Source organism: Panthera pardus, unplaced genomic scaffold (assembly GCF_024362965.1).
Source record: "Panthera pardus isolate Hobbes unplaced genomic scaffold, ASM2436296v1 HiC_scaffold_16, whole genome shotgun sequence".
In the NCBI taxonomy this organism is placed as follows: domain Eukaryota; kingdom Metazoa; phylum Chordata; class Mammalia; order Carnivora; family Felidae; genus Panthera; species Panthera pardus.
The window spans coordinates 86,659,174-86,686,684 of NW_026526721.1; the positions used below are offsets into that span (position 1 = coordinate 86,659,174).

Here is a 27,511-nt window from a genome sequence, read left to right on the forward strand (position 1 = left end):
CAACACAGTCCCTTGCCTTATAACTGCCCCTGCCTTTTCCATGATGACTGCTTAATCTTACCTGAAGTTGGCTGGGCATGAGTGAGGCTGAAGAATTTATATTTCCTGTGAAGAAATGGGGTTATGTATAGGCAGCTCTCTTTGAGAGTTCATAATGAGGACAGGAAGAGGAGTATGAGTGATAGTGAAATGTCAATCAAGGTGTTTTGTCTTTCTCTCCTCCCTCCCTCCTCCCCCCCCCCCTTTTTTTTTAAGGGAGAGACTTGGGCATGTTTAACCCTGATAGAAAGGATCCAATTGAAAGTGAAAGGTTACCCACAGGTGGTGGTTTGCTAGGTAAAAGTGAGGAATTACAACTTTACAATAAACTAAGCTGTTAACACCTAAATATACTGACTAATCTTAGCTTTCATTAAGTTCATTCTGATATAATATGAAGTCTGCAGTGTTACCTGGAAGTATTCCTGCCAGACACATTGAACTTGAGTATCATCTAGCATGTAGCTCTAACTTCCAGTCGATTGGCAGGATAGAGGATGGAGAAACAAGTTCAACAATAACATAAGGAAGTAAACAGAATGTGAGTCACTGTATAGGACAGTGGCTCATTCTCTCCAGTAAGTCAGTATTCTAGGGGAAAAAAAGAAAGCAGGTGGTGGATACTTTCAGATGGGAGAGACTTGAGATGTAGCCAAATGTACTACATAGTCCTTAATTGGATCCTATTTTGAATAAATCAGATGTAAGATAGTGGTGGAATAATTGGGGAGATTTGAAAATGGACTAGGTATTAGCTCCTAATTAATTACTATTAATTTTGGTAGATTGTTAAAGTTATTATGGTTAAATAGAAAAATGTCCTAATATTTTTGGAGATATATGCTGACGTATTTCAGAGTGGAACGTCTTGATGTTTGTAATACTTCAGCAAAAATAAGGTAAAGTAAATACAACAATATTAGCAACTTGTAAATCACGTGGTGGGTATTATGGGTGTCCATTATAACTAATATCTTTACCTTTTTCTGTGTTTGAAAATCATCCTAAAAGACTAAAACAACGGAGGAAAAATGAGAGCATGAATATTCTAGAAGAGAGCATCAGAAGTGTAACATTACTGAAAAGATGATAGATAGGATTTAAATCATAGGTGGAAGAATTGGACCAAATGACTGAAAAGTCAGTTGCTCTGTCTTAATAGAGGGGAAAGAGAATGTGATGAGTCAGTTATGTTTGTGTGGTTTTATATATTTAGTAGTAGAAAATTGAAAGAGTTCATGTCTGATGGCTTCTGCTTTCTCTGTGATGTAGAAGGCAGTCATCTGCAAGAGGGGGTATGAAAGGTCAAAAGCTTAAAGAGTTCAAAGGAACTGAAATAGTTGATGGTAAGAGTAGAAGTGATAAAAAGCTGCATAGGCTGTCGGGTGGTTTTGAGGGCCTATTTGAGATGGGTAAAATGAATTTGTAGTGTCACTAATATGCCCTGTTTGACTTTTTCGATCAATGTTTGGTCACTTCAGTACTGGCTGAAAGAAAGTAAGTAGTTGGGTTTATGAAGGTTGTGATTTTTGTCTGTTGAGTATGACAGAATAAAAGGGTGGGGTGCTGGCACCAACCAACTAGGGTGCTGGCAAGATTGTTGATCAAGTGCTGGATCTGGAAACTAATCCGTATAAGGAGCAAAATGCAGTTTGCAAGTAGCGGATGAATAAGCTCTGGGGGTCTAATGCACAGCCTAGTGACTACAGTCAACTGCACTGTGTCGTATACTTCAAAGTTGCTAAGAGTCTCGATCTTACATGTTGTCTTTACAAAGAAGAGATGGTAATTGTGTGATAGGATAGTTAACTCCTTGGTAATCATATTGCAATGTAGAAATCACATTCTTTAAAACTTATACAGTAACTACATAATATTATATGTCAATATATCTCAAGAGGTACCACAAACTCACTGTGTTTCACACTGGACTCCTCATCTCTCTTATGAACTTCTCCTTCGGGGAGTCAAGGACTTCAAAGTGTCTGGGATTTTAAGTACTTGCAGGACGGTCAGTTAGCCTATTCCTGTTTCATGGATACTAGCTGACCACAGAGACTCCTTGGTCAGAGACCAAGGACCACCTTACAGCACAGCAAGTAGCATATCCTGGTGTTGGTTTGTGTTAATTTTCCCATGCTTTTCAGTTTCTATGAGGTTAACACAGGTGGGACTAGATGGATGCCACACATACAGTGGGGTTTGTGTCACAGCCCAGAAACACTGAGCTTGCGGAATTGACTGCTTTTACAGTTAAGTGGAAGCAAGCCTGCTGTGTCTTGGGGTTGAGGAGACATTGTGTCATCCCTCAAGGTTGCTCGCCCCGAATACATCCCTGAGAAATGGCCCAATTGAAAGTGACTAGGGCCTTATATTTTGGCTCACCCAGGAGAAATGTGTAGGGACGTTCAGGGACCATGGCCTCTCCCAAAAGTAACCCATCCACAGAGTGGTGGTGATGAGGGAACTGCTTTTTGTCATTCCTGTTCATGGTACCTCCATCCTTTTGGACACCCAGGCTGGTAATTTCTCATTCATTTGGTACATACCATAGTCTGTTCTGAGTAGCCCTTGCCACATGCTACTAGCCTTGTTACCTGAAACTGGATTTGCCTTTTGATGAATGTTGAGCCAAAACACACAACCAAAGAACAGGAAAAGGAAGGTTTTACTTGTCATAAGTAAAGGAGAATACCTTTGTTTGTTTGTTTCTTCCCCAAAGCAGTGTCTCCCTGACTGACAAAATTGAGGACATTTTAAGCTGAGGGTGTGTACATATTCATGAAGGGGTTTAGGCAATGGGAAATACAGCATGGAGTTGAGGCAAATGTCATCTTAAGGTAACTAGGTCCAGGTCAAAGTCACAAGGAACGGTAGTGCTGACCTCTGCTTCTATCAGTTCTCTGGCTCCAGTTGGACTGATATCTGAGTGCTCAAAGGGGTGTAGATCTTGCAAAGTTAACTCTAGAATGTGGGTCAGGTCACCTGGCCTGATAGTGGCTGTTCTCACATTCTTTCCTGAGATGTCGGGGGGCCTCAAATGACTTTTTAAGAAAGCTATGTCTGTTGGTCTTTTTCTGGGGACCCCTAACTCTTTGTGTTTACAGTTGGATATAAGCTCTTCTTTGAAGGGTCATTTGTGTGTGGGTGGCTTTGGGTGGAAAGGCAGTAGTGAGTGGGTAAAAAGTGGCTTTGAATACCCTGTAACTAATGAGATCTGTTAGAGCTCCTTGGTACTCCTTTTGAGTACATTAGCAACTCAGTAAGCAAGATTTACACCAATTTTACTTGCTTAGGAGTTTCTGGAACTCAGGAAATGAAGAAGCATCAGAACCAGAGTCTTTAGGATTTGGGGGCCAGGGATATCTTCGGTATGATCCAGCACGGGCAGTTAAGGTTGTGAATTTAAAGAACCTGTGAATGCTACTTACCTTCAGTTAGGCAGAATGATATTCCAGATTGGCTGTAATCCAGTCAGTCTGGTAGTCTCTGAGGAACATACTAAATTATTAAACAGTAGGACTTTGTCATGAAATGGTTAAGACTTACAAAGAAAGTTACCCAAATTTGCTGAAAATTTAGATAATGGAGAAGTATATTACAAAAGTAAATTGGAAATGGAATATTAGAAGGATGTCAGCTCTTCTCAAATGTATTTACAGTTTAATGCCATTCCAGTCAATCCCAATAGATTACTTTGTTAGTTTGACAAAATAAACTTAAAATTAACTCTGAAAAATAAACAGATACTTATACTACAGTTGAAGTGAATGAAGGGTAGACACCAGAAACAAATTTTCTCATATGGGAATCAGAGTCTCTCTTATGGGAGTTTGGGGTTGGGATAGTCTTTTGGGGCTCTAATTTTGACCTGAGGAAACACAAACTGGATCTTGCGCTTGGAGAAGCAGAAAAAAGTTATTTTGTAGAAAGAAGAAAAACAAAAATATGAAGAGAAAAACAGGACAGGTAGAGAACACTATCAGTTTTCAGCTTCTAGTTTTGTGCTGAGGTAGTAATATTCTTGCCTTGTGGTTCTGTGATTCATCCTAAATACTTAGCTTAATAAATAAAGGAAAATTTTTTCTATTTCAAGTTAATTTACCGGAGGAGTGTCTTGCGTGCTAGGGATGTAGAGAAAAAATAAAGCGAACAAGGTTCCTGCCTCAAAGGAGCTTTCATTCTACCACGAGGAAATGGACAACAAATAAGCAAATACATGCTGGGTGGCAGCGTTAAGTGATGTTATAGGATAAGGCACGTACATATGTGCTGTCAGTAAAGAAAGATCCCTCTGAGGGGGTAACGTTTGAACAAAAATCCAAGAGCAAGCAATGAAAATACCAGGAATAAGAGCATTTCAGACCCAGGAAAGAGCAAATATAAAGATACTGAGGCTGGGGCCCCTGGGTGGCTCAGTTGGTTAAGTGTCCGACGTTGGCTCAGATCATGGTCTCATGGTTCATGAGTTGGAGCCCCACATCAGGGTCTTTCCTTACAGTGCAGAGCCTGCTTTGGATACTCTGTCTCCCTCTCTCTCTCTGCCCTCCACCCTCCTACCTCAAAAACAAACTTAAAAAAAACAAAAAGCAAAAAACACTGAGGCCAGATCCTAGTTATTGTGTTCAAAGGACGTCAAGAAATCTTCAGAGTGGCTGGAGCAGAGTGAGGGGATGGTGTGATTGATAAGGTCAGAGAGATGTGTGTGAGAGATTGTGTAGAGCTTTGTAGGTTAAGGTAGAGAGTTAGGTTTTCCTCAGAATGGGAATGGAAAACCATTGTAAGACTTAAAGCAGAAGAGAGACTTGTGGTTTTTTTTTTTTTTTTTTAAGTTTATTTTGATTTTTTTAAAAAGTTTGTTTTGAGAGAGAATGGGGGAGGGGCAGAGAGAGGAGGATCCCAGGCAGGCTCTGTACTCTCAGAGCCTGATGTGGGGCTTGAACTCACAAACCATGAGATTATAACCTGAGCCGAAGTTGGATGCTTAACCTGCTGAGCCACCCAGGCACCCTGGGAGACTTGTGTTTTAAAGGATCACTTGGGGGGCACCTGGGTGGCTCAGTCAGTTAAGCGTCTGACTTCGGCTCAGGTCATGATCTCATGGTTCGTGAGTTCGAGCCTCTCATCTGGCTCTGTGCTGACAGCTGGGAGCCTTGAGCCTGCTTTGGATTCTCCTATCTCTGTCCCTCCCCCACTTGTGCTCTGTCTCTGTCTTTCATAAATAAATGTTAAAAAAAAAAAAATGTAAAAAAAAAAAAAAGGATCACTAGGTTGCTGTATTTAGAATAGATTGGGAAGTGGTCATCCACAGTAGAAAGGAGACCAAATTAGATGGTGGTGGCCTAGACTGAGGTAGTCAAAGTGGAGGTAATCAGAGTTGGTCAGATCCTAAATATTCTTTTCTGAAGGAAGAACTGGCATGCTTTGCTGATGGATTACATATAGGGTGTGAAAGAAACAAGTTAAGGATGGCTCCCAGGTTTTTGGCTGAAACAGTTGGAAGGACTGAACTTTCATTTACGGAGACAGGGAAGACCTGGGGTAGAGTGGGGTTCAGCTTTGAAGTATGAACTTTGAGGTGCTGATTAGACATGTATGTGGGGATAACTATTGGTGCCCTCTGACGTATTGCAAAGTACTTCTCACTGGTCTGTATTCTAGTACTAATGATCTGTAATTTAGTCTTTTTATTTTTATAATTACCTTTTTTTTTTTTTAAGTTATTTATTTTGGGAGAGAGTGTGCATGCTCTAGCAGGGGAGGGGCAGAGAGAAAGGGAGAGAGAGAATCCCAAGAGGCTCTGTGCTAACAGTTCTGTCCCAGGAACCCCTGAGATCATGACCTGAGCTGAAATCAAGAGTCTGAGCTTAACCAACTGAGCCACCCAGGCACCCCTGAAAGTAGATTAATATGTAAATGAACAACTAAATCAGTCTCTGTCACTGTTTTTGTTTTGTTTTGACAGTTGCTTTCACTTCTTAATTTCTGAGCTAAACAAGTTAAAGGATGAGTGAACTGGAACAGTTGAGGCAGGAAGCTGAACAACTTCGGAATCAGATCCAGGTAAGAACAAAGTTTCTCGTTTTGAAATTTTAACACTTTTATTCAGTACTAGCAATGAATAAAATTTGTTCATTGTTTCATCAGTCTACATATATTAAATTTATAAGGCTTGAAATGGTCAATTTGTTTTTATCATACCTCTGAAGTATTCTATAAAAATTATTCCTGAAAAATATCTCTGTGGACCTAATGGCCTCTGTGTCCCTAAGAAGTTAATATTATATATGGAATTCCTGCTGAAAGGCAAACCTCATTCTCTTCTTAGTTACATACCTGGAATTGTAGTTTAATTTTTGATGCAATACGATGAGGCAGGTATTATCACATTGCAATTGTAATACACTAGAAAAATAGGAAACTCTAAAACATTACAGAAAAACATTAAAAATTATTAGTGGCATAATAAAGACATGTCTGTCATCTTTCACTCTTGGAAATCAACTCAAAACAGCAAAGATCTTAACAAATAAAGTTCCATCTTAAAACAAAATTAAAAGACACTTAGGATTTCACACCAAGAGTCAAACGGAGTGATGCATCAGGGTGTGAGAAGCCTCCAGAGAAAGGGTTTCTGCAAAGTGGGGAGCACTCCTCAGCAACAACACCAGTAATCCTCTTGGGAACAGTGGAAACAGATGTTTCCTGGACAGAGGGGTATCAAGGAGCAGAGATAAACGATGGCGTGTCTATATTCCTTCATGTTTAGGAAGCCTCTTAGTGAGCAGGGTGGAGGAAAGAGACTGAGCTGTAGCCTGGTGCTGCCTACTTTTTGCAGGGAAAGCAAAGGCTGAAACAGATAGATATGAAGAACTTCAGCTCGAAGTGAGGAGAATCCCTAATAACTTGGAACACTGCTGACTGCTCCCCTCCACCCTGCTGCCCCTGCTCTGAACCTTTTGCAATGGCTGTTTCAGAAGAAGTCTTCTGGTTTGAAAGTGAAGAGTAAGAAGAAAGGAACAGGCACAGGATCTATAGAAGGATATTAACAAGAGAAGAGAGGAAAGGAGCAGGAAAAACAGGGGTGGCTGAAGAACATGCGCCAAGAAAACATTGTTTCTGATTGGATTGAAATTATAACCAAATGTTACTGCCAGGAATTCAAGGAAGTGAATTTGGATGTGAATGAGAACTCTGAGTTTGATAGTGTAGATGTTTGAATAAAGCTGTCCAAACAAAGAAGGGATGTATTTTGCCTGTGATGATGAACGAAGGCTTTATAGAATAATCTGTAAATTAGATGATGTTGCCAACACCAGAATGAATTCTCAGTGATCTCTACTTGGTATCACTTGCTCCACATGCTGAACAGGACTGACTCCTTGGCTAAGCACATGGTCACATGACCAACCATGTCATTTAAAAAATTCTATTCTCTGTATATGAACTTGGCTTTTTTTTTTTTTTTTAATTAAATGTAAGGGAGATCATATGGTATTTGTTTTTTGTCTGACTTGTTTCACTTAGCATAATGCCGACAGGGTCTACTCATGTTGTTGGAAATGGCAAGATCGATCTCTCTCTCTCTCTAAGTAAGCTTCAGTCCCAGTGCAGAGCCCAACACAGGGCTTGAACTCCTGACCCTGAGACCAAGAGTCTGATGCTTCACTGATTGAGCGCCCCAGGCGCCCAAGATTTTTTTTTTTTTTTTTTTTTTTTATGGCTGAATACTATTTCTGTGCATGTGTACATACATTTTCTTTACTCTTTTATTGATGGACACTTAGGTTGTTTCCATGTCATAGCTATGTAAATAGTGCTGCACTGAACATGGGTGTGCATATATCTTTTTGAGTTAGTATTTTTGTTCTGATAAACACCAGAAGTTGAATTGCTGGATCATATGGTAATTTTATTTTTAATTTTGTTGAGGAACCTCCCTATTGTTTTCCATAGTGGCTGCACCAATTCACATTCCCATCAGCTGTGCACAAGGGTTCCCTTTTCTCCGTATCCTTGCCAACGCTTGTTATTTCTTGTCTTTTTGATACTTGCCATTCTAACAGGTGTGAGGTAATATTTCATGGGGGTTTTGATTTGCATTTCCATGATGATTTAGTTATGTTGAGCACCTTTTTGTGTGTCTTTTGGCCATCTTGTATGTCTTCTCTGGAAAAACGTCTATCCAGGTCAGCTGCCCCCCCCCCCTTTTTTTTTTTTTTAAGATCATTTATTGTCAAGTTAGCTAACATCCGTGTATAATATACAGTGTGCTCTTGGCTTCTGGGAGTAGATTCCCATGATTCATAGCTTACATACAATACCCAGTGCTCGTCCCAACAAGTGCCCTCCTCAATGTCCATAACCCATTTTCCCCTCTTCTCTGTTCATCCCCCATTACCTTCAGTTTGTTCTCTGTGTTTAAGAGTCTCTTATAGTTTGCCTCCCTCTCTGTTTGAAGCTATTTTTTCCCCTTCCCATTCCCCATGGTCTTCTGTTAAGTTTCTCAAATTCCACATATGAGTGAAAACATATAATATTTGTATTTCTCTTATTTCACTTAGCATAATACCCTCCAGTTCCATCCACGTTGTGAATCTCTGCCCATTTTTTGATCAGATTGTGTTTTTTTGGTGTTGAGTTATATCAATTCTTTATATAGTTTGGACATTAACCCCTTATGGGACAGATCATTTGCAAATATCTTCTCTTATTTAGTAGGTTGCCGTACTGTTTTGTTGATGGTTTCTTTTACTGTGCAAAAGCTTTTTATTTTAGTGTAGTTACAATAGTTTATTTTGCTTTTGTTTCCCTTGCCTGAGGAGACCTATTCAAAAATATGTTGCTAAGGTTTTTTGTTGTTAGAGAGAGAGAGACAGAGAGACAGAGAGAGAGACAGAGACACACACATACAGAGCACGAGGTGGGGAGGGGAAGAGACAGGGAGACACAGAATCTGAAGCAGGCCCCAGGCTCTGAGCTGTCAGCACACAGCCATACATGGGGCTCAGACTCCCCGTAAGACCATGACCTGAGCCAAAGTTGAGTGCTTAACCAACTGAACCACCCAGGCACCCCTGGTTATTCTTTTGTTTTTTTTTTTTTTTTTAAGGTGTTTTATGTTTTATGGTTTCAGGTCTCACGTTTAGGTCTTTACTCCATTTTGAGTTTATTTTTGTTTGTGGTGTAAAGTGTCCAGTTTCATTCTTTTGCATGTAAATGTCCAGTTTTCCTAACTCCATTTATTTAAGGACTGTCACCCCTCCCCCCCCCCCCCCCCCCCCATTGCATCCTTTGTCATAGACTAATTGGCCGTATAAACATACATTTATTTCAGGGCTCTGTCCTGTTCTGTTGATCTGTGTGTCTATTGTTGTGTCAGTACCATACTGTTTTGATCACTGTGACTTAGTAGTATGGTTTGAAATCTGGAATTGTGATACCTCCAGCTTTGTTCTTTCTCAGATTGGCTATTCAGCTTTGGCTATTCAGGGTCTTTTGTGGTTCCATACAGATTTTAGGATAATTTGTTCTGGTTCTGTGAAAAATGCTATTAGTGTTTGCCTGGGGATTGCATTGAATCTATAGATCGCTTTGGGTAGTATGGGCATTTTAACAGTATTCTTTCAATCCATGGGCATGGTATATTTTTCCATTTTTTTTAAATTGGATTGTTTTGCTTTTGAGTTGTCCAAGTTCTTTGTTTTGGATCTTAACCCCTTATCAGATACAGGATTTACAAATATTCTCTCCCTTCCAGTAGGTTGCTTTTTCATTTTATTGATGGTTTCCTTTGCTGTGCAGAAGCTTTTTGGTTTGATATAGACCCACTTGTTTATTTTTGCTTTTGTTGTCATTGCTTTGGGTGTCCAATCCAAAAAATCATTACCAAGACAGATGTCAAGGAGCTTACCACCTGTGTTTTCTTCTAGGGCTTTTATGGTTTCAGGTATTCAAGTGTTTAATCCGTCTTGAATTTATTTTTGTGTATGGTGTAAGATAGTGGTACAGTTTCATTCTTCTGCTTGTGGCTCTCCAGTTTTTCCAACACTATTGAAGAGACCATCTTTCCCCTGTTGTCATAAATTGACCACATATGCATGGGTATATTCCTGGTTTCTCTGTTCTGTTGATCCATATGTTAATTTTTATGCCAGTACCATACTGTTTGGTTACTGTGGCTTTGTAATGTAATTTGAAATCAGAGAGCACGATGCCTCCAGTTTTGTTCTTTTGTCTCAAGTTTTCTTTGAAACCACAAAAGACTGTAAATAGCCATACAGATTTTAGGATTATTTGTATTTTTGTGGAAAATGTATTTTGTGGAATTTTGATAGGGATTGCATTGCATCTATGGCTTGTTTTGAGTAGTATGGGCATTTTAACAATATTCCTTCAATCCACTAGAATAGAATGGCTTTCCATTGATTTGTGTCTTTAGTTTCTTTCATTTTTTTCTACAATACACAGGTCTTTCACCTCCTTGGTTAAATTTATCCCTAGGTATTTTATTCCTTTTGATGCAGTTGTAAGTGGGATTGTTCCCTTGATATCATTCTGACAGTTAATTATATGTGTATAGGAACACAATAGATTCTTGTATGTTTTGTATGTCTTGCAGCTTTACTGAATTTATTTCTAATGGTATATTAGTAAAGTCTTTAGGGTTTCCTATATATAATATCATATCATCTGCAGATAGTGACAGCTTTATTTCTTCCTTTCCAATTTGGATGCCTTTATTTCCTTTTTCTTGCCTCATTGCTCCGGCAAGGACTTCCAGTAACATTAAAGTGGGAAGTGTGGGCATCCTTGTCTTGTTCCTGATGTCAGAGGAAAAGCTTTCAGCTTTTCATTGTTGAGTATGATGTTATCAGCTTGTCCTTTATGACCTTTATTATGTTGAGGTACACTTCCTTTATACCCACCTTTGTTGAGGTTTTTTATCATAAATGGATGGTGCATTTTGTCAAATGCCTTGTCTTCATCTACTGAGATGATCATACAGTTTTTATCTTTCACTTTTTTAATGTACTATGTCACATTGATTTGTGGATGTTGAGCCATCCTTGCATCCCTGATATAAGTCCAACTTGATTATGGTGTGTGATTGCTTTAATGTATTGTTGAATTTGGTTTGCTAATATTTTATTGAGGTTTTACATCTGTGTTTATCAGAGATAGTGACCTGTAATTTTCTTGTGGTGTCCTTGTCTGGAATGATTGGCCAGGCACACGGTCACATGTTGATCTCACTTAATCCTCATAGCAACCCTGTGAGGTAGATGGTGTTGCTTTGTTTCACAGCTGAGGAAACTGATCCTCAGTGAGATTAAATAACTTGCCAAGGTAACATAACTGCTTATCCAGATTTTTTGAAGTCCAGATTCAGGATTCAGCTCAGGTATATTTTGGTGCCAGAGCCTGTGCCCCAACACCACTGCTGCACTGCCTCCCAGCTCTGCAGTCTGTACCAACATCCTGCTCTACATCCTGTGTTGTAGCCATATATTTCTGGTGGCCAGTTTCTGAACATGCATTGCTCTTTCCCAGTTTATTGCTCTTTTACAAGTTGTTTCCTTTGCCTAGAATTATGCTATCTTTGCTCCAGTTTTGCTCCTATGACTCCAGTTCATTGAGTCCCCATCATCTGAAGACTCACCAGAGTCCTCCAGTTGGATTTATTCTCCCACTTATTGGAAGGCCTCATGGCGTGGTGGAAAGTGCATGGGCTTCAGATTTTAATTATTCTGTGGCCTTGAGCAAGTTTAACTTCTTTGATGCTTGGTAGCTTTGCTGTAAAGCAAAGGTTGGTGGAGATGATTAAATGGAATGACATGCGGGGTGCCTGGGTGGCTCAGTCGGTTAAGCGTCCGACTTCAGCTCAGGTCACCATCTCGCAGTCCGTGGGTTCGAGCCCCGCGTCGGGCTCTGGGCTGATGGCTCAGAGCCTGGAGCCTGCTTCCGATTCTGTGTCTCCCTCTCTCTCTGCCCCTCCCCCATTCATGCTCTGTCTCTCTCGGTCTCAAAAATAAATAAAAAAACGTTAAAAAATTTAATAAGTGGAATGACATGGAAAGAACTTACTAATAAGCGGGAAGACCTTACTCCTGTAGCACTTTGGACTTGTGTTATAGGGCTGATCACAGCTGGCCTTGTTTTATATAGCTCCTTGTGCACATTTGCCTCTGCTACTTGTACTTGGCTGGAGAATTCTGTGCCTTAATCCCCTTCATATCTCACCAGCCTCCCAAACACAATTGCATGGGTGCAGGTGCTCACTGAATCATCTCCTGTGATTTCAAGTTAACCACATGTATGTAAAGTGACAAAATCGTGACATGTTATATTTAAAGATCTTCCCTCTTGCTTTCCCCCTCACTTCTAGAAATATTAGCTAACAGTATACTTAAGTATGGTATAAACACATGACACAATAGAAATGTATGCAATTTTATGCAATATGATTTATTTTAAATTAAAAACCGATTAAAAAACAGAAAAACAGATTTTTCCTTTGTTACTTGGAGTGGGAAATATATCGCTTTTCTCTTGTACAAAGATGTCTTGTATTACGGTAGACAATATGAATTTCAGCCTTTATTTGGAATAATTTTATATTCAGTTTTATAATGGATAAGTGTTCATAAGAGTAAGTTCTCTGAATGTGAATAGAGTCTTTGCGTGATTGGCAAGTAACTGTTATTTGTAGTATGCTTATATTCCAGCGTCTTGGTTTTTACTGATTTGCACTATTTAGTAATTTTCATGTGCAGTTTAATTGTGCTGTTAATATTACAAGCCCTGTAGGAGGGCCAGGATTTTTTGTTTTGTCTGCTGCTGTAACTGTGGTGCCCAGAATAGTACCTGACACAATGTTCAATGGATTTTTTTTTACTGAATGACTGAATTAAGAAAGACGACCTAAGCAAGGATTTTCATAAAGCTTAAAATTAGAGAACCCTGTTTTTAGAATATAGTCTTGTACTTTACCATTTTTGGAACGTGGCTCAGGCCATCACTATCCTTTCTGGAAATTCTTTTCATTGTCGGAAAATGGACTAAATTATTCCTTGCCAAATGAAGTTTCTCAGCCTACAATTTGACTACGAATGAGAGAATCAAATCATGTGTTTGTGTAACTGCTTAAGAACATCCTTACATAGAGATATTCTAAGTGTTCTAAATAGGTTGAAAGGGCAGCTAAAAGGATCCTGTGTTCCATCTGGTCTTTGCTGCAAGCAGAGGCAGGCATTTTCCCCTTGGCTGACTGGAACGAGTTGTCCATTTGGGGCATTTATTCAGCAAATACCATGTGCTGCCTCTTTGCACAGGAGTCGACTAAGCTCAGTAGGGAAAAGCAGTTGAAAGAGGATACTACCCTAATTTTTGAGAGGAAAAAACAGTTTCAAGTCTAGTAGGAAGAATTGTGCTTCTGATTTTCCCATGTATATGAATCCTCTAAATTTGTTGGGAAACTCCTTTGAAAACATTTTGTTGCTTAGTAAATGTTATTTTGTCATATTGATTCCTGTTTCACCATCTTCTTTTTGATAATTTCCTTCAGATTTAAGGTCATTTTGAAATGCCATCATATAATGCTTAAGCATAAACATCTGCTTACATAGAAGGGCCTTGCTATTAATATAAAAATATAGATGTGACTCAGTATCAGCTGTTCCTTATTAACATAAATTATTTTCTATCTTCATATTGGAGCTAAAATATTTTATTCCTAATTGCAAGTATGCTGTATATAGATACTAAGCATTTTAAAGATGTGTTGTAGACATTAAAAAATACTTCTGAAATGACCTGGGTTATGCTATAAATATCCTTCCCATCACCTCAACTTCTAAATGCCAGAACAAACCAAAAGGGAACCCTGAACCTTTTTGCTGAAGCTTAGTAATAAATATAACTCAGGATACTATGGGCTTATTAAACCAACCTAGTTCATTTTTACTCATGGGGATACAATTTAAAATCTTTTAATCATAAACCAAAAGTATATTTGCGCAATGGAATAGAATTGAGAGTCCTTAAATGAACCCATTTATCTAGGGCCGATTGATTTTCAACGAGGATAACAAGGCCATTTGAGAGAGAAAGAATAGTCTTTCCAACAGATGGTGCTGGAACAACTGGGTATCCACATGCAGAAGAATGAATTTGGACTCCTACCTCAAACCATTTACAAAAATTAACTGAAAATGGTACCTAAATATAAACGCTAAAAGTATAAAATTCTTAGAACTAAGCATAGCTGTTAATCTTTGTGACCTGGGATTAGGCAATAGTTTAAATTTTAATGTTTTTGTTATTTATTTTGAGACAGAAAGCGAGCGTGCATGAGTGGAGGAGGGGCAGAGAGGGAGACACAGAATCTGAAGCAGGCTCCAGGCTTTGAGCCGTCAGCACAGAGCCTGATGCAGGGCTTGAACTCACAAACCGTGAGGTCATGACCTGAGCCAAAGTCAGACGTTTAACCAACTGAGCCACTCAGGTGCCCCTGGCAGCAGTTGAATATGACACTGAAAGCCTAAGCAATGGAAGAAATCGATAAATCAGACTTCATGAAAATGAAAAACTTGTATGTAAGGACAGTAATGAAGAAAATGAAAAGACAGTCTACAGAATGTGAGAATAATTTATAGTATAGAATACTATATCAGATCTAGGATTTGCAACTATTCTACAGAATAAAGGTCTAGTACCCAGAATGTATATAAAGAACTCCTACAACTCAACAATAACATAATTGAAAAATGGGCAAAGAGGGGACGCCTGGGTGGCTCAGTCGGTTAAACGTCTGACTTCGGCTCAGGTCATGATCTCGCGGTTTGTGGGTTTGAGCCTCGTGTCGGGCTCTGTGCTGACAGCTTGGAGCCTGGAGCCTGCTTCACATTCTGTGTCTCCCTCTCTCTCTGCCCCTCCCCTGCTCACGCTCTGACTCTGTCTTTCAATAATAAATAAACGTTAAAAAATTAAAAAAAAAAAAAGGGCAAAGGATTTGAATAGACATTTCTCCAAAGATCTACAAATGGCCAATAAGCATATGTGCAGATGCTCAACCATTACTAATCATTAGGGAAATGCAAATAAAAACTATAGTAAGATACTACTACTTCACAACCATGAAAATGTCTATAATAATAAAGAGAACAGTATTGGTGAGGATGTGAAGAAATTGGAAAGCTCCTAATACATTCCTGGTTGGAATGTAAAATGGTACAGCTGCTGTGATAAAAACAATTTGACATTTGATTAAAAAATTAGAGTTAGCGTATCACCTGCCATTCCTAGGTATATACCCAGAAGAATTGAAAACGTGTACACACAACTTGTATGTGAATGTCCACATCATCGTTATTCATTAAAAACCAAAAAATGGAAACGTAAATGTCCATCAGTTAATGGATAAACAGTAGGATAAATCCATACAGTGGAATATTACTCAGCCATAAAAAGAAATGAAGTACTGATGCACCACAATATGGAGGTACGCTGAAAACCTACATTAAGTGAAAGAAGCCAGACAAAAGGTTATATTCTAGGATTCCATTTATACGAAATGTCTAGAATAGGCAGTCCATAGAGATAGAAAGTGAACTAGTGATTATCAAGGAATGAGGGAATTGGGAAGCACAGGGTTTTTTTGTTTTAATATAAATGTTCTGGAATTGATGGTGGCAGTTGCACAACATTGTGAATGTACTGACCACTGAATTTTAAGTAAAGATTATGTGGTACAGTAAAAGGTATATTTGTAAGTCTACATTTTCAATGAAAAATAGCATTTTAAATCCTATTCAGAGATTTCTATGTTTAAATGTATTATAATCATCTTTCAGGATGCCAGGAAAGCATGTAATGATGCAACACTTATTCAGGTAAAGTTATTTTTTTTCTTCATTTTAGTAATTCACATGAAATAGCTTAACACTGATACAAATGACATGTAGATGGTATTTATGAGTATTTAATTGAAAAAAAATGAGATCTCTATTTAAAAACACTTTGTAATTTGTCAGATGCTATATATATGCTTTTTAAAGCATACTTGTTAAAATAGAAGACTGTGGAAAAATAAATACTATTAAAAACCTGTAGATTCATATGTATTTTTTAGGTTAGCTTCTGACTCGTTTTGATATGCCCTGATTAACTTTTTTTTTTTTTTTTTTTTTTTTTTTACATAAACTCTTAGGAAGGTTTCATTAGCTTAACTAATACTGATAATTTTTATTAAGGAAATGTATGCTAAAGCTTGCTTTCCTATAGACAGTTAAAATTATACATGTTTCATTTGATCATTTATTTGATTTTTATTGTTTTTTTTACTAAAGTTGGGAGGTATGTCTATTCTTTTTAAAAGTTGATAGTCTGTAGTAGATATTCTCACTGGAAGGTGTGCCAATAGGATAATTTCAAATCATACTTTTTCTTGAATTTACTGATCCTATATCTATAATGACTTGAATTATTTAAACTACCTTCAGTTGCTGTCAGTTTGTTTTATGTCTTATGCCTATTGTTTCTATCTTATTTTCTGAGCTACATCTAAGGTAGAGAATAACATTCTTGGTGCTTTCTAAAGATCACATCAAATATGGATTCCGTGGGTCGAATACAGATGCGAACGAGACGTACGCTGAGGGGTCACCTAGCTAAAATCTATGCGATGCATTGGGGATACGATTCAAGGTTTGTACCTGGCATCATCCAACTATTGGAATTATTTTCATTAAGATTCCTCATTTGCATTTTCTTTGTTTTAAAACAAGCAATATTATGAGGTGTTTATAGAAAATGCTTCAAATATGAACATTTGGCTTTTACTAAAAATCATTCATTGGCACTTTAAATGTTTTGAAGCCTTTAATATGGAAAATAAGTTTACCTCTGAAAAATATCCTTTATCAGATGATCCATGTAAAATGGTTAGGATTTCTTTTCTTTGCAGTGTATTATTATTACTGTTTTTCTTAATGTGCCAAAGGCAGCTTCATTGTATATTGATCTTAATTTCAGTTAATAGGCAATATTTGAATATTATTGCTATGTACAAGTTACTGTATATTGCTATAATTACTACCTAAAAATCACAAAAGATGGAATTACATAATACAAGTACACTCATACATCTTCTGTTTCCCTAACCCCAGTATGCAAGTGCATGTGTATGTGTGCACACATACATGGCTGCTGTCTGGTTTGCGTTGGATGGTTGGTCATAGGCTTACAGAGTAACTACAATTGCAGATCGGCCTGCTGCCATAGTGGTTGACTTGTTTCTTTGATTTGATTAATCTCATTGGGAAAAGTCCCAACTAAAAAATTATTTTCTTAAGTTTACTTATTTTGAGAGAGCGTGCGTGAGCAGAGGAGGGGCAGAGAGAGAGAGGGAGAGAGCGAATCCCAAGCAGGCTCCGTGCTGTTAGTGTGAGCCTGATGCAGGGCTGGATCTCACAAACCATGGGAACATGACCTGAGCTGAAATCAAGAGTTAGGCGCTTAGCTAACTGAGCCACCCAGGTGCCCCAAGAAATTATTTTTTAATAGAAGCTGCACATTTATGCTTTCCCAGGAGAAACTAAAAAGGTTGTGCCTACTTCAGGTGTCTTCCTGTTTCTTGGCATATCTCAGTGTAAATGGGATACTTGGGTACAGTATTATATTTATTATTATTTTTTTAATGTTTTTATTTTTGAGACAGAGACAGAGCATGAGCAGGGGAGGGGCAGAGAGAGAGGGAGACGCAGAATCCGAAGCAGGCTCCAGGATCAGAGCTGCCAGCACAGAGCCTGATGTGGGGCTCAAACCCACGGACTGTGAGATCATGACCCAAGCCGAAGTCAGACACCCAACTGACTGAGCCACCCAGGCGCCCCTGGGTGTACAGTATTATAGAAATCTGCCTCCTATGGGGTGACTGCATGACTCAGTTGGTTAAACAATCACCTCTCTATTCCAGCCCAGGTCGTGATCTCAGAGTCGTGAGATCAAGCCGCACATCAGGCTCTGGGCTCTGTGCTGAGTGTGGAGCCTGCTTAAGATTCTCTGTGTCTCTGTCACTCTGTGTCTCTGTCACTCTGTCACTCTCTCTAAAAAAAAAAAAAAAAAAAAAAAACCTCCTAGGAGGGGGAAAAATAATGGACAGGTGGCATAAAGTTAGGCCAAATGTTTTACTGTTTTTCTTAAAGAAGTTTAAGATTAAAAAAAAAAAGTCTGCCCATTGCTGCAGCAAACTTTTCACTCAAAATATAATCACTTGAAATAATTACTTGAATAATTACTTTCCTCAGAATTTCTCAAGACTATTACTCTTCATAGAAAAACATCAAGGAAACTGTCTTTATCAGTTCATCACTTAATAGTTCTTCTCACCACGATGCTGATGATGCCAATTGATTTTTTTTTTTTTAAGTTTATTTAGAGAGAGAGAAAAATGAGAATGAATCCCAAGCAGGTTCCCTGCTGTCAGTGCAGAGCCTGATGCAGGGCTCAATGTCACAAACCATGAGATCATGACCAGAGCTGAAATCAAGAGTTGGACGCTTAACCTTCTGAGCCATCCAGGTGCTCCAGATGCCAATTTTTACAGAATCTATTTCTGGTTCTGTCTTGCGTCCTAAAGTTAGATCTTCCCTTTCATAAAGAATTTGCTGCAGTTGCTACATAAAATCCTGCTAATGTTATATACCTGTGGGGAAGGAGGGATCTGGGTGGGTTGGTGACAGGGATAGGAAGATGACTTTTTGTCACTGGATTTTTTTTTTTTTTTGTACCTTTTAAATTTTATACCATAGTGAAAAATTTCCAAAGGAAAACAAGAAGTTCAATAACTAATAGTTACTTAGAGTTCTTATTTAGCCAACAAACAAAGCCTTCTGCAGTTGAAGCCCAGTCTGCTTTTCTCACCTGTTACACCCATTTCTCACACACTCTCTGCAACTGGAAAATTCGCAGTTCTTGAAACACTGTATTTTTCTACCTTTTGTCATTGAACATAGCCTCCTCACAGAATATAGACTTTTCTCTGCCTTTAGCTCTCAGAATTCCATTTTTCATCGTGCATTCTTTTTAGCAAGACTACTTGATTAACTCAACCAGCACTTATTTGGCCCTCTTCTGTTTTTCTGTGGTGTTGATTATATACCACCCCTCTGACAATTTTCACTTAATTTCTTGTGAACTTGTGTGAGTATCTTCTTCTCTGCTAGATGCTAGAGACCTCAAGGGTGGGTGGCATATCCTGTACCACACCTGTAATTCTGTGTTGCATTCACAGGCTCTCAGTTGAGATTTTTATATGAAGTGAAATATGGTTGTTAGGCTTATATCTACTCTGTTGTCTTTAGATTTAAGTCCGTAAATAATCAGTAAGCTAATATCTTCAGAAACTTGAATAGGAACTAGAATGTTGCAATAAAAAAGTTGAATCATTAAAAAAAAAGTTTAATCGTAACCAGAGACATTTTTAAAATGTTTAAATTTTACTCAATTGTATTTATTGAAAACTTTGGCATGCAGAATAAATTTGAGAGGATATTTTCTGGTATCAAGTTTTTAACTAGAAAAATTGTATTTTTCTTTTCTGAAGTGTTCTACATTAATGCAGTGCATGACTAAACTATTTTTTTCTTCTAAGTGTCAAATTATTTTTGTGTTTGTTCCTATAGGTTACTCGTCAGTGCTTCTCAAGATGGAAAATTAATTATTTGGGATAGCTACACAACAAATAAGGTAGGATTTCTTAAGAGAGTGATTAAATAACCTTTTATTTGGCTTGGTGTCCAACAGTTTTTTCCTTTATTTGTTACTTCAGACTTTAATTTCCTTCAAAGATAAATTTATTTTCTCTATTTTAATCTAGTTCCTCTCTTTGGGCTTAGTGTTTGTTTTTAATATTAAGCCCTTTTATGTTCCCAAGGACAGCCGCAGGAATATTGTTCAGTGTGTTTTACTTGAGTCTCATATTTTGTATTTGAATATTAGAAAAGAGTGTGCATCAGTTTTAAATATAAGTGATTTTTTATTTTATTTCTTAAGTTTTATTTATTTCAGTAATTTCTACACCCAATGTGGGGCTCGAATTCATGACCTCGAGATCAAAAGTTGGATGCTCTTAAAAAATAAATAAGTAGGGGCGCCTGGGTGGCTCAGTCGGTTGGGCGTCCTACTTCGGCTCAGGTCACGATCTCACGGTCCGCGAGTTCGAGCCCCGCGTCGGGCTCTGGGCTGATGGCTCAGAGCCTGGAGCCTGCTTCCGATTCTGTGTCTCCCTCTCTCTCTGCCCCTCCCCCATTCATGCTGTGTCTCTCTCTGTCTCAAAAATAAATAAACGTTAAAAAAAAAATTAAAAAAAAATAAGTAAATAATAGTTACATGCTCTTCTGACTTAGCCAGCCAGGTGCCCCTGTAAATGATTTTTTTTTTTTTTTTCAATTCCCATTTCCTAATGTGGCAATGACCCTGAGATTTTTGTTTCTAGGTGTGGGTGTGCCAGAATGCTACTGTGAACCCTTTCTTTGGTACTCTAGGCACTGATTTTTGTATCTGGAGTGCTCAGAAGATGCAGTAGATTAGAGGTAGATTACAACTTCTAGATTACAACTTCTTCCCATCTTTTGGCAGACCCCAGGGGGTCTTGCTGTTGTGTCCATTGGAAGGAATCCTTGATGAAAAAGTGTGGAGTGGTAGGGGAAAAGCTTCAGGAAAACTTACATCAAATACCTGTTAGATTCTATATATACTTATATCACTATTTTTACTAAAGTTTTAAAAGTACAGTTTTGTGAAGCAAACAGCTTCAGTCTGGTTGAGATTTTAAAGCTAGCAACACAGATTTGTAACAGTTTTTCTATATTAATCAACCCATCCAGCATGTCTTTTAACTATATTTTCCTAGAACAAAAATAGAGTTTTAAAGATATTTTAGATTTAAATAAGAACATAATAGTAATAATACAATGTGTTGATTCTCTGGACTATTTAGCCTTGCTATTCCCATATACACTAAATTTTGCCACCTACTTGGAAATAATTGGTATTGGGTAACAAGGCACCAGAATGGTGTGGGCAAATCAGTGCAAACTATTACCATTTTTTGAATTTGAGCACAGAGTGTATCCTATTATTAGAAGGACATAACTGCTATCTTTTCATGGAAGAACCATTTTAATTGCTTCTGAGACTTGTGTCGTTCAGTGCTATAGTGGAGGAAATTCCTCTTTTGGGTGTTATTGCCAAAACAAAGACTTTTATTCTTTTTTTTTTTTTTTTAAATAATTTTTGAAGTTTATTTATTTTGAGAGAGAGAGAGAGAGAGAGAGAGAGAGTGGTGGAGGGGCAGAAAGAGAAGGAAGGAGAGAGAAAAGGACATGAGAGAGAATCCCAAGCAGGCTAGCTGCTGTCAGTGCAGAGCCAGATGTGGGGCTCGATCTCAGGAACCGAGATCATGACCTGAGCCGAAACCAATAGTCAGACGCTTAACCGACTGAGCCACCCAGGCGCCCCAGAATTTTATTCTTTAACATTTTGCATTTAAAATTTTGAATGGGTAGATTGATATTGAAACATCCTGTGTCCTTGCTTCTTTTAAAATAATAATTTTTTAATGTTTATTTGTTAATTAATTTAGAGAGAGAGAGAGAGTGTGAGTGTGTGTGCATGAGATTAGGGGAGGGTCAGAGAGAGAATCCCAAGCAGGCTCCGTGCTGTCAGTGCAGACCCCACCACAGGGCTCTATCTCATGAACCATGAGATCATGACCTGAGCCGAAATCAAGAGTTGGACCCTTAGTGACTGAGCCACCCAGGTACCCCAAGAGAATTTCTGATGAGAACACTTAAATCTGAATGAATTGAGGTTAATACAGAAAAAAATAGGTATTTTAGTATGTATTAGTATTTTTCATTGTTCACTTAAACCATTGCATTTTTAATTCAGTTTATTTTTATTTATTTATTTATTTTAGAGCAGGCGTTGAGTGGGGGAGGTACAAAGGGAGAGTGAGAGAGAATCTCAGGCTCCGTGCTCAGCATGGAACCAGATGGAGGGCTTGATTCCATGATGCTGAGGTCATGGCCTGAGCCGAAATCAAGAGCCAGATACTTAACCATGCTAAGCCACCCAGGTGCCCCTCGGCTTATTTTTAGATGCATTTAATTTTTAGTAATATTTGCTTCATTGTAAATAGGTTTGAAAAGTGGACTGTTTTTGTAATCTTGGTAACAGTTTTTGTGTGTTATATTTGTTGTACAGATGCACGCTATTCCTCTGAGGTCCTCCTGGGTGATGACCTGTGCCTATGCCCCCTCTGGTAATTATGTTGCATGTGGAGGACTGGACAACATCTGCTCTATATATAACTTAAAAACCAGAGAGGGAAACGTGAGAGTGAGCCGAGAGTTACCAGGTCACACAGGTGAGCTTCACTAAGTAGTGTCCTTTCCTTCCAAGTAGGAGGACTCCTAAAGAATGAACCAAACCGATCAAGGGGAATGAGTGACAGATTGTGCTCGGCTGCTGAAGGTTGAGTGTCAATCAAGTGAGAGTAGAAATTACTATGAATCAGGAACACACATACTTTATACTTATACAAATGATGACCATAACTTTAATAAAAACATAAAAAGAAAGCAAAATAATTTTCTGTTTTCTCTACAACCATCTAACAATGATGGGATTTTGGCATCTGTACTTAGTTATGTAACTGGAAGTATGTATTAGATACACAGTGTAAAACACTTAAAAATGTGATAATGCATTGCTTTTTTTGCCAATATGTACACCCTAGTGTGTATACAGTAGTGTATAGCATTTGCTTAGTGGTGTTAATAAGGAATTTATTTCCACTCACCAGGTTTCTGCCTCTCTGAATCCTTGACCGTGTTTTTTTTACAAAAATCTCTAATGTCATTTTTCTGCCATTTCCATATTTGAAATACTGGTGAATTCTGAGCATTCACATGACCCACTCTCCCCCCCCCATGTAAGCCTTCCCTGAGGTGGGTCTAATTTCTCACAGTGTTGTTGAAGGATTTCTCTATGTACTCAGCCCAGTCTGTCATAGATGATAGATATTTGTGTAAAGGAATCTCTCAGGTAATTCTAGTAGACAGAAGGGACTCTTGCCTTAATTATAATTCTCAGAGTGTCCAATAAGATGCCATTGACATAGTAAATATCAGAGCTTTTGATACAATTTAGTTGCAGACAGCATAGAACTTGAAGTAACTAAAAGTAGAATTACAGATTATACTAACACTTGTTGCCCGTGTATTGATTTAAAAAAATCTATAGTATTACTATTTCACATGGTAATTGAGTTAACCACAGCCAACCTAAAACGTGTTGCTTTCATGCTTGTAGGCTACTTGTCTTGCTGTCGATTTTTAGATGACAGCCAAATTGTCACAAGTTCAGGAGATACAACTTGGTAAGTGTGGCCCACAAGAATACTGATTTGGGGGTTGAGGGTGGTAGTAGGAACTACTTATAAGAATTATAAGTCTTATATAAGTCTTATATCTTATAAGAACAAGATATAATTGTCATTATAATAATTTATTTTTGATTATAGTGCTTTGTGGGACATCGAAACTGCCCAGCAGACCACCACATTCACTGGGCATTCTGGAGATGTGATGAGTCTTTCTCTGAGTCCTGACATGAGGACTTTTGTTTCTGGTGCTTGTGATGCCTCTTCAAAATTATGGGATATTCGAGATGGAATGTGTAGACAGTCTTTCACTGGACATGTGTCAGATATTAATGCTGTCAGTGTAAGTAAATAGAATTTCTAAGGAAAATTTATTGTACATTTAAACTGTTGAAGTCTACAACATGATTTTAACAACAGAAACTCCAAACGGGTAACCACAAGTAGTTTAAGCTCAAATAAGTACCCAGTGCATATGAGAATGAACTAGTCATATGTAGTTACAATTATTCTATGTATGTCAGATGCCAAACTGTATAGATGTGACTAGGATTTCCAAAAGTACTATGATTGCAATTTTTAAAAAAATTTTCTTTTTTAAGAGCGAGAGAGCAAGCCAGGGAGGGGCAGAGGAGAGGGAAACAGAATCTGAAGCAGGTTCTGCACTATCAGTGCAAAACCTGACGTGGGGCTCGAACTCACAAACCGTTGAGATCGTGACCTGAGCTGAAGTTGGATGCTTAAGTGACTGAGCCAAGCAGGTGCCCCTCAGGAGTAGAATTTAGTGATTCATTAGTTACATACAATACCCAGTGTGCATCATAACAAGCACCCTCCGTAATTCCCATCACCCATTTAGCTCATCCCCCAACCCACCTACCTTCCAGCTACCTCCGTTTGTTCTCTATAGTTAAGAGTCTCTTATGGTTTGCTTCCCTGTCTTTTTTTTGTTATTTCATTTTTCCTTTCCTTCCCCTCTGTTCATCTATTTTGTCTGTTTTTTTAAATGTTTATTTATTTTTGAGAGAGACCGAGTGTGAGCAGGGGAAGGGCAGAAAGAAAGGGAGACACAGAATCTGAAGCAGGCTCCAGGCTCTGAGCTGTCAGCACAGAGCCCAATGCAGGGCTTGAACTCGTGAACCACAGGATCATGACCTGAGCTGAAGTCAGATGCTTAACTGACTGAGCCACCCAGGTGCCTCCATCTATTTCGTTTCTTAAATTTTACACATGAGTGAAATCATCTGGTATTTGTCTTTCTCTGACTTATTTTGCTTAGCATAATACACTCTAGTTCCACTACATCATTGCAAATGGTAAGATTTCATTATTTATTTATTTTTTAATGCTTATATATTTATTTAGAGCACATGTGCACAACTGGGGAAGGGGCAGAGAGAGAGAGAGGGAGGGAGGGAGGAAGGAAGGAAGGGAGGGAGGGAGGGAGGGAGGGAGAGAGAGCAAGAGCGCAAACTGGGGCTGTATTCCCATGAACCATGAGATCATGACCTTAGCCGAAATAAAGAAATCGAGGGTTGGACACTTAACTGACCCAGCTACCCTGGCATCCCAAGATTTCATTCTTTTTTTTTTTTTTTTAACGTTTTTTTAATTTTTATTTTTATTTTTTATTTTTGAGACAGAGACAGAGCATGAACAGGGGAGGGTCAGCGAGAGGGAGACACAGAATCTGAAACAGGCTCCAGGCTCTGAGCAGTCAGCACAGAGACCGACGCGGGGCTCGAACCCACGGACCGCGAGATCATGACCTAAGCCGAAGTCGGCCGCTTAACCGACTGAGCCACCCAGGCGCCCCTCAAGATTTCATTCTTTTTGATGGCTGAGTAATAACAACACTCCCATTTCCCCCCGTAGCCTTTGTGCAGTTGTTGTAATTTTACTTTTATATATTTTAAACTCCACAGTACATTGATAACTGCTTTTGCTTTGAAGAGCTGATACTCTTTAAGGGACATTAAAAAAATAAAGTCTTTGTTTACTTACATAGCTACCATTTTCTGTTTTCAGTCTTGTTTATAGATTCAGATTTCCATCTATTTTCCTTCTTGAAGGGCTTCCTTTAACATTTCTTATAGTGTAAATCTGCTAAGGTCCTTTGGCTTCTGTATGCCTAAAATATTTTTGGGGTGCCTGGCTGGCTCAGTCGGAAGAGCGTGTGACCTGTGAACCCAGGGTTGTGAGTTTGAGTCCCATGTTGGGTGTGCAGATTAACTTAAAATCGTTTAAAACAGTTTTTTGTTTTGTTTTGGGTTTTTTTGCCATCATTTTTTAAAGGTATTTTCATTTTTTTTCTTTTGATACCGTAAAGATGTTATTCCATTGTTTTCCATGTTGGTACTGATATGAAATGTGCTTTCATGTTTATATTTGGTCTCTATACAGTGTGTCCTTTGTTTTTCTCTGGCTGCTTTTAATTTCTCTTTTGGTTAAGCAACTTTATTATGATGTATCTTGTGTAATTTTCTTCACATTTCTTGTGTCTGGATCTGTGGGTTACAATTTTCATCAAAATTGGAAAATTTTCAGCCATTATCATTCAAATATATTTTTCGTCTCCTCTCCTTTGGGGGCTCCAAATACATATATATTAACACAGTTGAAGTGTTCCCACAGTTCGCTTATGCTGTGTTACTTTTATTTTTTAGTCTTCTTTTTCGCTGTTTTTCACTCTGGATAGTTTCTGTTGCTAGGTCTTCCAGGTTGCTACTCTTCTGCAGTGTCTAATCTGCCATTAAGCCCATATGGTGTACGTTTTAATCAGACATTGCTTGCATCCTTGTCTGTTAATCTATCATCCATGACATTTTTGGGTTTGTGTCAGCTGAATGATTTTTCTAATTGTGGGTCATAGCTTCTTTTTTGTATGTCTGATTTTCTTTTTTTTAATTTAATTTTTTTTTAATGTTTACTTATTTTTGAGAGCGAGAGAGACAGAGAGTGAGTTGTGGGGGGGGGGGGGCAGAGAGAGAGAAGGAGACATAGAATCTGAAGCAAGCTCCAGGCTCTGAGCTGTTGGCACAGAGCCCAATGTGGGGCTTGAACTTATGTGAGACCATGACCTGATCTGAAGTTGGACACTTAACTGACTGAGCCACCCAGGCACCCCTCGCCCCTTTTAAAATTTCTTTTTAATGTTTATTTTTGAGAGAGAGCATAAGTAGGGGAGGGCATGTCTGATTTTCATTAGATGCCAGCCAGACATTGTAAATTTTACCTTATTGGGTGCTGGATATTTTTTTATTTATATAAATATTGCTTTGTTTTAGGGTATAGCTATTTGGAAATAGTGTGATCCTTTCAGGCCTGACATTTCAGTTTTGTTAGGTGGGACCAGAGCAGCATTTTGTGTATGCTTAAGTTTGCCCCACCAGTGAGGGAAAACCTCTCTCTTCCCAGTGAATTATGAGGTTTTCCCTCTTGCTACAGTTGGACAAGCATCATTCCTGGCCCTGCGTGGGCATCAGTTTCCTGTTATCCTCATGGGTGTCTCCCCTGCTTGAATAGTTTCCTCACACACCTGTGATCAGTTTTCAGCTGAGTACTTGAGAGGCCCCTCTTCATCTCCTGACTTTTCTGTCTACCAAGCATTGTCCTCTCTGGTGCTCTGGCCTGTGAACTCTAGCTGCCTTGGACTCCCTGGATTCCTGGCTCTGTCTCCTCAACTCTGGGACATCAGCAGGCTTCATCTGGGTTCCCCTTCCTGGCACCATGGCCTGTAAACTTTCTCCAGGCAGGAAGGGGGGGTCAGTTATGGAGTTTACCTCATTTGTGTCTTGTCTCTCAGGGACCACTCTTCTTTGTTGACTCATATCCAGTGTCCTTAGAACCATGTTTCATATATGTTGTCCACTTCAATTGCTTTTTTCCAGCATAGGGGTAAATGTGATCAGCATTACTCCATTTTGGCTGAAAGCAGAAGTATAGCCAAAAAATAATTTTTTAAGCATAAAGTGAGCTGAAGAAAGAAACCAATTTTGAGGGGCTTGCCAAGTACTTGAAAGT

General features: G+C 38.6%; 1 protein-coding gene across 3 annotated transcripts in view; it reads left to right on the top strand.

Moving 5' to 3' along the window:
• GNB4 (G protein subunit beta 4) overlaps positions 1-27,511 on the top strand; it is a 62,625-nt gene that overhangs the window by 21,687 nt on the left and 13,427 nt on the right. For 2 of the 3 annotated variants that reach the window (XM_019463233.2, XM_019463234.2), the window contains 7 exons: positions 6,005-6,102; positions 15,894-15,932; positions 16,640-16,746; positions 19,725-19,788; positions 22,309-22,471; positions 23,419-23,485; positions 23,630-23,831. In XM_019463233.2, the coding sequence (XP_019318778.1) occupies positions 6,046-6,102; positions 15,894-15,932; positions 16,640-16,746; positions 19,725-19,788; positions 22,309-22,471; positions 23,419-23,485; positions 23,630-23,831 (699 nt within the window). In that variant the 5' untranslated portion in view covers positions 6,005-6,045. Of the gene's footprint in view, positions 1-2,783; positions 2,807-6,004; positions 6,103-15,893; positions 15,933-16,639; positions 16,747-19,724; positions 19,789-22,308; positions 22,472-23,418; positions 23,486-23,629; positions 23,832-27,511 lie in introns of those variants that run through there. The other variant, XM_019463235.2, reaches the window with a different exon arrangement.